Source organism: Grammomys surdaster, unplaced genomic scaffold (genome assembly GCF_004785775.1).
Source record: "Grammomys surdaster isolate TR1022 unplaced genomic scaffold, NIH_TR_1.0 213, whole genome shotgun sequence".
NCBI classification, from domain to species: Eukaryota; Metazoa; Chordata; class Mammalia; order Rodentia; family Muridae; genus Grammomys; species Grammomys surdaster.
In genome coordinates, this window is record NW_021604658.1 from 1,116,854 (window position 1) to 1,129,534 (window position 12,681).

The 12,681-nt window shown below is 41.6% G+C and overlaps 1 protein-coding gene across 1 annotated transcript in view; it reads left to right on the forward strand.

Moving 5' to 3' along the window:
- Acaca (acetyl-CoA carboxylase alpha) overlaps nucleotides 1–12,681 on the forward strand; it is a 266,070-nt gene that overhangs the window by 233,403 nt on the left and 19,986 nt on the right. Inside the window, exons 51-53 of the mRNA XM_028772253.1 lie at nucleotides 2,434–2,530; nucleotides 3,921–4,056; nucleotides 11,606–11,783. Of these exons, the coding sequence (XP_028628086.1) occupies nucleotides 2,434–2,530; nucleotides 3,921–4,056; nucleotides 11,606–11,783 (411 nt within the window). The remainder of the gene's footprint in view (nucleotides 1–2,433; nucleotides 2,531–3,920; nucleotides 4,057–11,605; nucleotides 11,784–12,681) is intronic.

Genomic DNA, 12,681 nt, shown 5'->3' on the forward strand with positions numbered 1-12,681 from the left:
TTGTTTTGTTTTGTTTTGTTTTGTTTTGTTTTGTTTTGTTTTGTTTTTTGACATCATGACTACTGAAATGACTTATAATACTGTACTGTATTGGAATAGAATCAGATTTGAATTGAAAAAAAATTTTAATCTGAAGCAGTAGTGAATAAAGTAAGCTGGCATAGGTTGCTGGGATACACATATTTTTCAAGTGGGAAATTGAAGTTTCTATTAAATTTTAATACCACTCTAAGAAGTGCTTCACTCGACAGCAAGCTCTGTGCAAAATAATCTGTCCTGCTTGCTATAACGAGCACCTGCCAAGGCTGATCTTAATCTAGGTCTGTGCTCCAGACATGCTGCCTGCGAGATCTGCATCAGGGGCTCACCTTCCTCCAGGGGGCAATCAGTTTTTCTTATCTTGGTGAAAAGAGGCACCTGCTCAAGATTCTCCAACAGGCCACATTGGCTTCAGATTTAGATGCTAGCCTTGAAAATAATTCTAGGCTTTGTGGTTCTCTCAGTACATCAGGTCAGTATGCCTCATGCTGCCGGTGACAAGGAACCATCAGATGGCTGGCGAATCCCACAGACCAGACAGGGCCTTCCCCTGCGACACTGAATAGGAGTCACCTGAGACAGGAAACTAGCTGCTTATTTTCTTTCAAGTGTCAGGTCACTCCCTCACCCAAAGCTACAGCATCCATGTGAGAATTATTTTCTGTTGGTAAGATTCCTGCTGAGGAAGTGGAAGTAGGGCATACAGTTAGTCATGAGGTCTCATATTATATTGAATTTGGTTTTGTTTATTCTGTTTTACCTTTCCTATTTATAAAATATGCAAAAGTATTTAAGCCTTCCAAGGCCAAAATTCTACTAAAGTCTTTACAGCTCCCATGGGGTGTGAGACAGTGGTGCTTTACCCTTAAGATCAGAAGAATAGCAGTTACCCTGCAACCACCAGTCAGGCTGGCCTGGGGCAGCTCCGCTCTTGTTTATTCCAACTCTCGCTTTGCCTTCTTCCTTTCTTTCCATCTGATGAGTTCTGGGCTTCTTGCTCCAAACACATCCACATGCTCAGAAGTATATAAAACAAATGGAGCTAGCTTCTTTCAAAGGCAGTGGCATTTCAAGAAATAAATATAAATGTATTCTTCTGGGATTGTTACTGTAAGTGCTGCCAAAACTCATCTTTGGTATGTATGTTTGGAATATGTGTGCTATTGGCTGTAAATTGTCTTTTATTATTCCATGGCACCTTGTCCAGGGACACACTATAAAACAAGATGTAGCATCTTCATGCGCTAGCCTGATAAAATTTATATGAAGTAGAATAGAAAACAGAAGTTGTTCTGAGCTGTTTTCAACTTCAATAAATAACTGTAATACTCGGATAAAGATGTTCTTTATTAGGTCACATGGGCCCTAATATATAAGTTATAAGTTACCGATTTAGGGTGGCTTTTGCAATTACAAGTTTCCAGTTGGAGTGTTAATCATTGTGAACAGAAATATTTCTGAACTCTCCTGTGTACCTCCTGCTCGTTGTCTGGCTGTCTAGAGGGCTTTTGATTCTGATTCAGTGCAGGCAAGTGACAAGGGGGTGGTGGGTGGTCTCCACTCAGCTCCAGTTAGGTCTCTTGTGAGGAAAAGAATCCATTTCCAGTAGTTGATATACCAGCTAAAGACCATCCTTCATAGAAAAGTTTGTTATGGACATGTTGTAGGGAATGAGTATAACCCAGCCCAGTCCCAGCCCAGGGGAAAGTAACTGGCAGAGCACATATGGAATCACATTTCTGGAGTAAAGACTCATCCTGCATCTCACATCTCCCCCTTGGTTTCTCTTCCTTCTTCCCTTCATCTCTGATTCATTCTGGGAAACGAAGGGCCAGTATTGGAGATTATTACAGAATATACACGCAGAAGCTTCAAGCTTCTGAATCCTAGCTTAACATAGCTTTGAAATTAAGTATCTGCTTCTGGTACAGATTCCACCAAGATTATTACTGAAAAATATTCCTGTCTCATTGTTGTTTTCCACTGAAGCAAAGTCAAGGGCTTGCTTAACTACCAAGGCTCTATCTCGTAAGGCCAGCAGTTTCAGACTGTGCCCCACTATCAAGAACTGATTGATAGCAAACTGAGACGTTTCATTACATCACAGAACTAGTTGTGTGCACTAGGCTGTTGAGCTCCCCTAATTCAGCTCTCAGTTTGAATTTAACCTGGTGGGTGTCTTAAAATACGAGGGAGTGTGCCAGTACTTTGTATTGTATTTACAAAGTGAATGAACCCCAAAGGTCTCACTCTAACCCCCAGAAGCATTAGAGTCTCCTCTGCTCTCTGTTTGCTTCTAGTTTTTCTCTCAATGTTTGTGTGCAACTGAAAAATAAAAGCCTAATTGTAATATTAATGTGTGTTATGTTCCTGTGTGGCTCTCCCTTTCCCCAGGTTAGGGGGAATACCCGTGGGAGTAGTTGCTGTAGAAACCCGAACTGTGGAACTCAGTATCCCAGCTGACCCTGCGAACCTGGACTCTGAAGCCAAGGTTGGTCACCTCAAGTATCGTTGTGCTCGTGCTTTTGGAGTACCTTTGTGCCTGGAGTTTGTCTCCCTTCTACAGGGCCTACAGATATATTGGGCGTATTGCAAGCCACCAGATTTTAGAGGGAAGGGCGTCAGCCACCTAAAATAATTGCAGAACACTGATCACTTTCAAGATGCTTTCAAGATAACTGCAAGCAAAGTTTTATATGAAAAGTTAACTAGGCGTCATCTTGGTAATGCTAGAAAGCAGTCTGCTTTAGTTAGGCAGGAAGTCTGACAGAGAAGCAATTGGCACTGGTGCTCATCTGTTCCAGATTCCTTGAGTGATAATATAGTCTTTTTTTTTATCTTTTTTTAAAGATTTATTTATTTATTATATATGAATACACTGTATCTGTCTTCAGACACACCAGAAGAGGGCATCAGATCTCATTACAGATGGTTGTGAGCCACCATGTGGTTGCTGGGATTTGAACTCAGGACCTCTGGAAGTGCAGTCAGTGCTCTTAACCACTGAGCCATCTCTCCAGTCCCGTGATAATATAGTCTTATAGAGGGCCAGCTGTGGAAGCTACAGCCCTTTTCTTTTTAAAAATGGATTCTACTTTCATTCTTTGTCACCAACTAGAATGGTGGGTGGGTGAAGGAGAACGATAGGAGGTTCCTCAGCAGTCACACCAAGAGTCAGGTGACTGGCTAGTCACAGTGCCAGAGAGGTGAAAGGACTTGGAGGCTGTACAGCTTGCTCACTTTGCAGAGTCGAGTAGGGCTGGGGAGCTAGCTCCATCAGGAAAGTGATTGCCGTGCAAGCATGAGGACCGGGGTTGGATTCCCAGAGTCCACAGATTAGATATGATGGCGCATGCTTGTAATTCTAGCATTGGGGAGGCAAAGACAGGTGGGTTCCTGGGGCTTGCTGACCAGCCAGCCTCACCTACTGGAGGGAACTCTAGGCCAGTGAGAGACAGACCCTGTCTCAAAAAAGCAAAGTAGATGATATCCAGTGTCGATCCCTGGCCTTCTCATGCATGTACACATAGATACACACATGTTCACCCACATGAACATACATACACAAAGAAAAGAAAGAAAAAGATAGTAACGTAATTGAGTTGCCTTTTAAAAGGGTCCCTACGACTGCTTGAGAGAAGCAATTCAGTTATTTCTCTAAGGGTTGATATATGGTCAGGCTCCCTAGGAAAGAGTGTTCAACAAGATCAAAGATCCAGGATCTTTTCTTTCTTACCTCAGGGGTCATCCTCATGATGAACAACAGTTCTAATTGATCTGGTTTGATCTTGAGTTGACTATTCTTAATAAATAATACCTTGATCAGTTAAAGAAGGTTCTCCTTCAAACTGTGTTGACTCCTCCTTTACTTTCCCCAACAGATAATCCAGCAAGCCGGCCAGGTTTGGTTCCCAGACTCTGCATTTAAGACCTATCAAGCTATCAAGGACTTTAATCGTGAAGGGCTACCTCTAATGGTCTTTGCCAACTGGAGAGGCTTCTCTGGTGGGATGAAAGGTGACTGATGGGCTGGGGAGACGGTGCCAGGCCTGCCGTGGGCTAGAAGAGAACCAGAGATTGCTAGGCAGGGGCTGGGAGGCAGGGCAAGGAGGTCAGTGGCAGAGTGTCAGTAATAGTGGTCCTGTGGGGCTGGTGGCACATGCCTTTAATCCCAGGTGGAGCTCTGAGTTCCATGACAGCCAGGGCTGTGCAGAGAAATCCTGTCACCTCCCCACCCTATCCCCAAAAAGTATTGTGTAGGTGGACTACTGTTAAAAGGTTCAGCATGTAAGACCATTCTGGTGGTCCTGGGCAATGTTGTTTCACTGGTGTCCCCCTCTTTTCTGGACATGATCTTCACTCACATTACTCTCTAACATTCTCGGATGACCAAGATGTATTCTGAAATTAGCAGTAACTGCAAGAAAATGAAAAAACTAGAGACTGGCTGTTCTTTGGCAATTTATGATATCTTTTTATTATCCACCAACGGCCCTAGGCCTCTGGCTTCAGCAGATTAGACCATTAGTATAAAGGCTATAGTCCATGCCATGGGGATTTCCTAGTGATTAGGCAGCCAGTGTCACTATTAACTAAAAATTCTCCATGAACAGAGCCACTGTGGACAGTCCAGGGAGAGCCAAAAATGATTACCTCATCTCAGGATAGACACCCACAGCTGTGCAAAGGCCACATCTGCACCTACAGGCCGTGAGAGTATGCCGATGGCTCCATTCCTCATTCACTTCAGAATTCTGAAGGAGTAGGTGGAATGGGGAAATGGAAGGAGCTGACACGCCAAAGTGATTGAGATCGCTGAGACCGTAGAAATGCGAAGTAACGAGCCCTCCATAGAGAGCCTATGCAAAGCTTAGAACAGGGGCTCCTCGCTTTCTGAGGGAGGAGCAGCCTGGGAGAGCTCCCTTTTGTAGGTTACTGGCCATGTGTGAGATGTATTCACAGTGTTTGCTGATGACGTACCCTGGCCTAGCCAGGCCTCACTGAGAAAATGAAAAGCTGTTACCATTTTTGCAATCATCAAAAAGACAATTTTTATTAGAGAAATACCACTTTTCCTGGAGAAGACTTTTAATGTACTTTTTAAAAACTAATTTTTTTATGTATCTGGGTGTTTTGCATCCATGTGTTCATGTATGCCTGTGCCTGTTGAAGCCAGAAGAGTGCCAGCTTCCCTGGAACCGGAGTTACAAATGTTTATGAGCTGGTATATGGTGCCGGGAACTAAACTCAGGTTCAATGCAAGAGAAATAAATGCTCTAACCATTTAGCCATCTTTCCAGCCCCATTTGAGGACATCGTTATTATTATTATTATTATTATTATTATTATTATTATAATATTTGGTTGTGGGAATGGTAGGAGGAAGGGTCAAAGGACAACTTGTTTGTTCTCTTCTCCCATCATATAGGTCCTGGAATCCCAGCTTAAGTTGTGAAATGTAATAGCAAGCACCTTTACCCCCTGAGCCATGTTACCATCCCCTTATATATTTTTTTAACTATAAAAGTAAATCATGTATACAAATACTATGAGAAAAGGAGTGTATAGTTTAACCAGGTCAGTCATACATTCTTTTACTGTGTTCCTATGTGTACCTTTGTTAGACATATTAGATATGTCAGAGACAGACATTGCCTCAAGGAGTCAAGAAAAATCTTCTTTGGGAAACATGATAAAACTATAATATATAAGCAAAATACCAGGGGGTTCAAGAGAAGATAACACATGGAAGCTAGGATGGAGCGGGCTGCTAACACTCTTGTTCACACATGTGAGGTTCAGTTCATACTGGCTCTCATTTTGCTCCCAGTTTCTTCTGTCTGTTTTATGCTGAAACCTGCAGGCTCAGTGATGTTCCTTATGACTTCACTACAGGGCACTAAGAATGCAGCCTTCTTGACACACCTGCAGGGAGTCACCCTGCCTAGCCTATCTTCCTAGAGGTCAGAGTTGCCACTTCTACTAAAAGATAGCTAAGTGGTTAAAGCTATCTTTTAGTTTTCCTACACTGAACCTGGGTTTAGTTCCCAGCAACCACATGGCAGCTCACAAACATTTGTAACTCCATAAACATTTGTAGCTCCAGTTCCAGGGAACCTGACATTCTCTGCTGGTTTCAATTCTGCTGCCTATTTTGGCATCGGTCCCTTATATTGATTGCTAAGCCCTGAAATATTAAGTACAAAATTAAGATTCATTGATGGCAAGACTGGTACCACATTCTGTAATTCTAGCACTTGGAAGGCTGAGGCAGGAGGATTGATTGGAGTTTGAGGCCAATCTGGACTACATAGTCATACCTATTCTCAGTGTGTTGTGAACAGATTATTAAATCTTTGCACTAGAACTAAATTACCTGTGATCATGCTGTCTTCTGTAATCACAAGCATCTCTAAGAGACATGTCAATTTCTGTGCACAGTGTACATGAATTAAATCTCCTTAAGTGAGTAGCTTAAAAAAATGACCAGGTTGATAGAAGAGTGTGGATCCATCTCTCTTTTTTAAGTGTGGGGGTGGGGGTGGGGGTGTGCACACCACACTGCATTTGAAGGGTCAGTTTTATCCTGTGAGTGAGCTGAGATCTAACTTTCTCAGATTTGCTCACTGAGGGCCTTCACACACTGACCCATCCTACCTGCCCGTCTCTCTAGAGCGCTCTGGCTAAGCAGAGTCCAGGACCAGAGCCAGTCAACTTATATCCTTGGATGTCCTGGAAAATGTTATCACTTGTCTATTTTCCTCTCTGTCCAAAATGTCTGTGGTTATTGTAGGAACAAATAGCTAGAGCTCAGAAATGAGTTTTGCTTTGTTTTTTTTCCTGAACATTAGAGAAAATTCAAAATTAGTCTGATCTATATAACTCTTTGTCTCAAAAAACAAAACAAGTTATTTTTTAATTGTGGTAAAAGATACATAGTCCTCATTTTAACCATTTGTAAGTATACAATATATTGGTTAACTATTTTGATAGAATTGCTTAATAATTATTAGTATTACTTCTATCTCAAACTTTATCATTCAACTTAATCTTTGCTCACTAAATAATCCCTATCCCTGGTTGTGAAATGAATTATTGGCCTAACATAGTCCAGAGCAAAGTTCTTTCTTCTCAGCTTAGGTGTGATGCCATTCATTTACATATCACACACGAGACACAGAGGCTTTAGGCAAGATAGAGGTCTGTGTGAGCACAGGAGGGGAGAACACTCTCATGTGTACATACAGGTCAGGATGCTTCCCACATATTATCTCATGGAAGAGGACCTAAACTGAGAGCTTCTTGTCATTCTCCACATCCCTTGGGGAGATGTTTGCAGTTTTGGTTTCAATACTGGCTGGGGATTATGCAGGGAGGGAAAATAAACAATTATGCCATCCCTCAGTGCACACAAACACACAGCCAGGAGCCGACTGCACTGTGGGTAAAATGACTCCAAAATTGTGTGTAATGAGTAGGAAAAGATTAGAGACAGCTCTTGCTATGCTGAAAATTGACATTAGTGGAGGGAGAAAAAAAACTCTTTACTAGTCGGCCTAGGAGGTCTAATTCGAGCAGTAAAAAATATAAATAAATAAATAAAAGCTTGTCAAGATGGTATTGGTGCTTTTTTCCAATGAGCTCTATCTGGCCGGAAGGCTATTCAGCATAATGCAAAATTAAATTATAAAAACTGGCTGAATATTTAGATGGAAGAGCCATTTGGAAGCAGTTTATTTAGACGAACCGGCAATGACCCACAACAGGGAGACATCAAGCGTGAAATTTACTAGAAATTAGCACCAGGGTCCCAGCCTCAGCATGAATAGCTTGATAGGATGCAAATCCCAGTGATATTAAGCCGCCTCACTGCTGGTGCTACAGGGTCACTCTCAGTTGGCTTTTCATGTTATACTTATTATTTTTTCCTAGGACAGGTTATAAATAACAATAAAAAACCACATTTATTGAAAACTTTAACTGGAATGAGAGTCTATTTTAAAGTCTCTGATTACTTGGATGTTGAAATACAATGTCCACCGCCCGTAATGAACTCATGAGAGATATTACATGTAGACAGCTTGTGTATGCCTCATGTTTACCTCGGTGCCTAACATAATCTTGCCTAAGCCAATAAGATCTGTTCCAGTGTGCTAGTGTGGGACACACCCTATCCCCTTGTTGGTACACTCGGTTGCCTCAGCTTATCCATGTTGCATAACAATAAAGGCCCCAGGCAGAGCGGATACCTGGGTGCTGGGTGTAATCACCATTCATGCAGATGTACTTTCCCAGGATGCTAGAAAGCTCCTTCCTCTCCACTGAAGAACAGATCAATATTTCTGTTTCCAGTCCAGTTGCATTTCTCAGGCACCAGAATGACAAGCAAATGTGTGGCTTTTAATTTTCCTGAACTGACTCTACCATAAATCCTTGGAGATCCTCCTCATATGTTCTTAGCTGTCTTTATTTCCTAAAATGGGGAATGGTTTCAGACATTTGTATGTCAGATCATTGTTTCAAAATACTTGATTTGGGGAAACTTGTGATTCAGTATTAGCATATTAATTGTAGAATTTGCTACATGTTTATATTTGAATAGCCTGTTTGAGGGTGCTTTGACAGTTACATTATAGGTCTGTTGGTGTTCCAGGGGAGATAGAAGTGTTATTTTAGCTCCAAGCATGGCAGCTTTACAGAAGCCTAAAGTCCCTTTCCTTTGTCAGATTTAGAGCTTGAAGATATTTGTTTGGCAGCCAGATCCAAGCCCCTCACATAACTGCCAGTGCCATCAATACAGTTCCTGACATCTCTGAACATAAAGGAAATCCAAGCCACATTTAGATAGGTTCAATCACTCATGTCTCTTCTGGTTTTAGTGTAGTCAGCCATTAGATGTTAGAGATTCCTTTCAAGCCTCACAGTCTTTCCAAACAGTTAAGGATGAGTCAAGTAAGGTAGTTAAATGATAACTTAAAGTCATAAGTTTGAAGCTGGGCATGCTAATGCATGCTTGTAATCTCAGCAATCAGAAGGCAGACAAGAGGACTGTAAGTTCAACCCAGGCTACATAGTGAAACCCTATCTCAGAAGAAAACCTTTATTTGAATATCATTTCTGCAATTTACTCTTACTTAACTATACTTCCTATTGCTTAACTGTAACATGAATATAAGAAAAAGATATTCTGATTGATTATTAATATACATTTTTACCTGGGCACACAAGTGTGTGTGTGTGTGTGTGTGTGTGTGTGTGTGTCTGTGTCTGTGTCTGTGTGTGTGTGTGTGTGTACTGGCAGTCATGAGTCCTGCTGTGTGTGCAGTAATCTACCCAATGATGAAAAGGAAGGACCAAAGTCCTTTTCACTAAAATGAAAATTTTTCACTTAGTTTTCCATATAGTGTGAAGGTAAGCTGTGTTTTGTTTTGTTTCAAAGATAGTGTTTTTTTGTGTAGCCCTGGCTGTTCTGGAGCTCACTTTGTAGACCAGGCTGTCCTGGTACTCACAGAGATCTGCCTGGTCTACCTCAAGAGTGCTGGAATTAAAGATGTATGCCACCATGACCAGCTGGTTTTTTATTAAGTGAATGAAAATATAAGAAAAGTCTTGCCCTTTGGAAAATTAGCTGTCAACCAGATGGACAGTACAGGGATAGATTTTGATAGAAATACACTAACAAATGAAAATGAGAAGAATGGCTGTAAACCTTGACTTTATTTACCTGTAACTTCATTTGCTTTTAATTCATATGACTTTTGTTCTATCTTTTGCTTTATTTTCATCTTTTATCTACTCTTCGGTTTTTCCTCTGTGCACATACCAAGAGGGCCACTTCTTCCTGCTACTTGTTCTGAAACTGTACTCTTGGCAGTACTGAAAAATGTACCGCTAATTACACAATTATTTTATTATGTAGCACTAGTTGAAATACCCACTAAAGAATTAATTTAGTTAAAATAATTTGAACTGAGCAATTATTTTCATAAGCACAGAATTAGCGTAAAGCGCTTAAAGTCCTTTATTCCTGCTCTTCATACAGCAGTTGTGCAATTAGCAGTAAATTTTTTTTTGGTCTTTGCTTTCCACCCAAAGAAATAAATGTCTTCACTCTGATCATATATACAGAGTATATGACCATACACATTCCACATAGAATAGGAAATGTATCCTGGGGCAACTTGGAATTTCTGAAGTCCTTACAGATAAGCCAGATTAGAGCAGTGGTCACAGGCAGGTGCCTCACAGTGAACCATGCTCACTGATGCTCTGAATATAGAGCCGTATTTACTCTGGAGACCATGCAGGTTAATTTGCCCGTAACTATAATGAAGGCAGTTTCTATTTGGTTTGTTCTTAACTTCCTGAAAAATGCTTCTTTGCCTTGGATTTCCAGAATTGATTTATTCCAAATTGAGATCCTCTCTGGATAGGAGCCTTTGAACCCAGTTGAACCTGTTATTTGTTGTTGGGGAAGGTGCCTTTGTGGATGCAGTGAAGTGCTCACTAAATGTCTGGACTCAGAACCCTAACACTGGCAATGTTCAAACCTTACAGAGCTGGGAAGTGGGAAGCAGCACATAAAACATTGGGAAACGGATGACTAATCCCAGGACTCTCTCATCTGTGCACCAAGGGTCATTGTCTGCATGGCCACTCCTGGTTTTTGGAGGACTGACAGGATGAAAAGAATGTAGCTGTGTGAGATTTTATATATAAGTGTACATATATAATTTCTCTTACTAATATCTTATAAAAATACAATTATACTTTTTCTTATATTCTTTCAAAAGTATGTATGCTTATTCACTCATTACCTGCTGACCTTAAGCACTGAGTGTTTCAATTGTACAGGGATGAAAAGTCCACAGTTTCCATCTTATTTTGAAGTAAGGTCTCACTAAGTTGCTCAGATTGATCTAGAACTCACCCTGTGGTCCAGGCTAGCTTCACAACTCACCACCATTCTCCCATTCTCCTGCCTCAGCCTCCCAAATACAAGGAATTATGGATTATAGGTGTGTCCTACCACTCCTGGCTCCAGTTTTTAAGGAAGAAATCTTTTTTCAAGACCCATTGCCATTACCTACATATTTTAAGAACTCATTGTATGCTAAGAATCGTGAAAGGAATTGAAAGAAGCTGGAATAGTTTCTTCCTTCAGAAAACTTAATGTAGTGAGAGAGATCACATATTGACATGAAAAATACTTAACGTTTGTAGAGCAAGTATGAATTAATGTGGTGAAACCTGAATACTGAGACGCAGGGAGGACATAAAATGGATATTTAATCGTGGGCTTTGCATACTGTGTCTTGTGAAAGATTGCATTTCTGTCTTGTGCTTTTGAAGCTCCCCTGAAATCATGAGTGGGGTACAAGTGGAGGCATCAGTCACTGTGGCCTGTGGGATGGCCACAGGACCTGTGGTGGCTGGAACCCTAAGACCTGTCACTTCTCCCATGAGCAACCTCCTCATGGAGACAAAAATTCTGTTTTCTGCATGTCCTATAACATGAAAGCTCTGCTTTGAGAAGTTTGTTTCTAATTTATTTCATTCTCCATAGATATGTATGACCAAGTGCTCAAGTTTGGCGCTTACATTGTGGATGGCTTGCGGGAATGTTCCCAGCCTGTTATGGTTTACATTCCCCCCCAGGCTGAGCTTCGGGGTGGTTCTTGGGTTGTGATTGACCCTACCATCAACCCTCGGCACATGGAGATGTACGCTGACCGAGAAAGCAGGTACCATGCCTTCCTTCTTTATTGCATTCTATGCCTTCAGGGACTCTCTAGCTGTTGCCACCACTGCCACTGCCCCCAGAACATTATAGTCATGACAACTTCATTTTAATCTGTCTGTTCCTAAAAGACTCCAAGATGAGAAGAATAGGCTTTCTAAACAGTGTCTGCTGGCACAAGAAGGAAACCAGGCTAGAGTCAGGTTTTCTGTCTAGTCCCCATCCCAGATGATTTTACTACACAGTCCTCTCTTCCAGACCCTTCCAACTTGGAAAAATTTTCCCTTCCCTTTCTCTATTTGGATATGGCTCTTAACAATCTTTTGGGGGGGGGGGCAAAAAGGAGCTTAAAGGAAGACTTAAATGTAACCAGGACTTTTAAGGGGGAGTGTGGGTGGGTGTGTGGGTGTCTTATTAAGATTTGTTTTTATTTAGATGCATGTGTTTGTGAGGGTGTATTCTGTGTGTGGGGGCTATCTGTAGAGGTCAGAAGAGGGTGTCAGGTCCCTGAAACTGGAGTTAGGCAATTGTAAGCCCCTATGGATGCTGGGAATCAAATACAGGTTCTCTGGAAGAGCAGCAAGCATTCTTAACCACTGAGCTGTTTCTCTAGCCAAGTTCTGGAGTTTAATCCACTTGTAGATATATTTGGAGTGGTCTTTGCTCTTCTGGGATTGTCTCTCCTGTTAATAAGCTCACCCATACTCTGTGACCCCAGACCAAAGCTGCCCCCTTCTGTTGGAGCCCAGGGCTTCACTCTGACATTCTGCAAGACTAAAGAACTATATTTGTAAACCACCCCACTCCTACCATCCCATGGCCAAAAAGAGAAAGCATCAACATCGTTGTCCATCATTTTATTGTAGCATCTGCTTCTGTCTCCCCAGATTGTACCCTTCTAC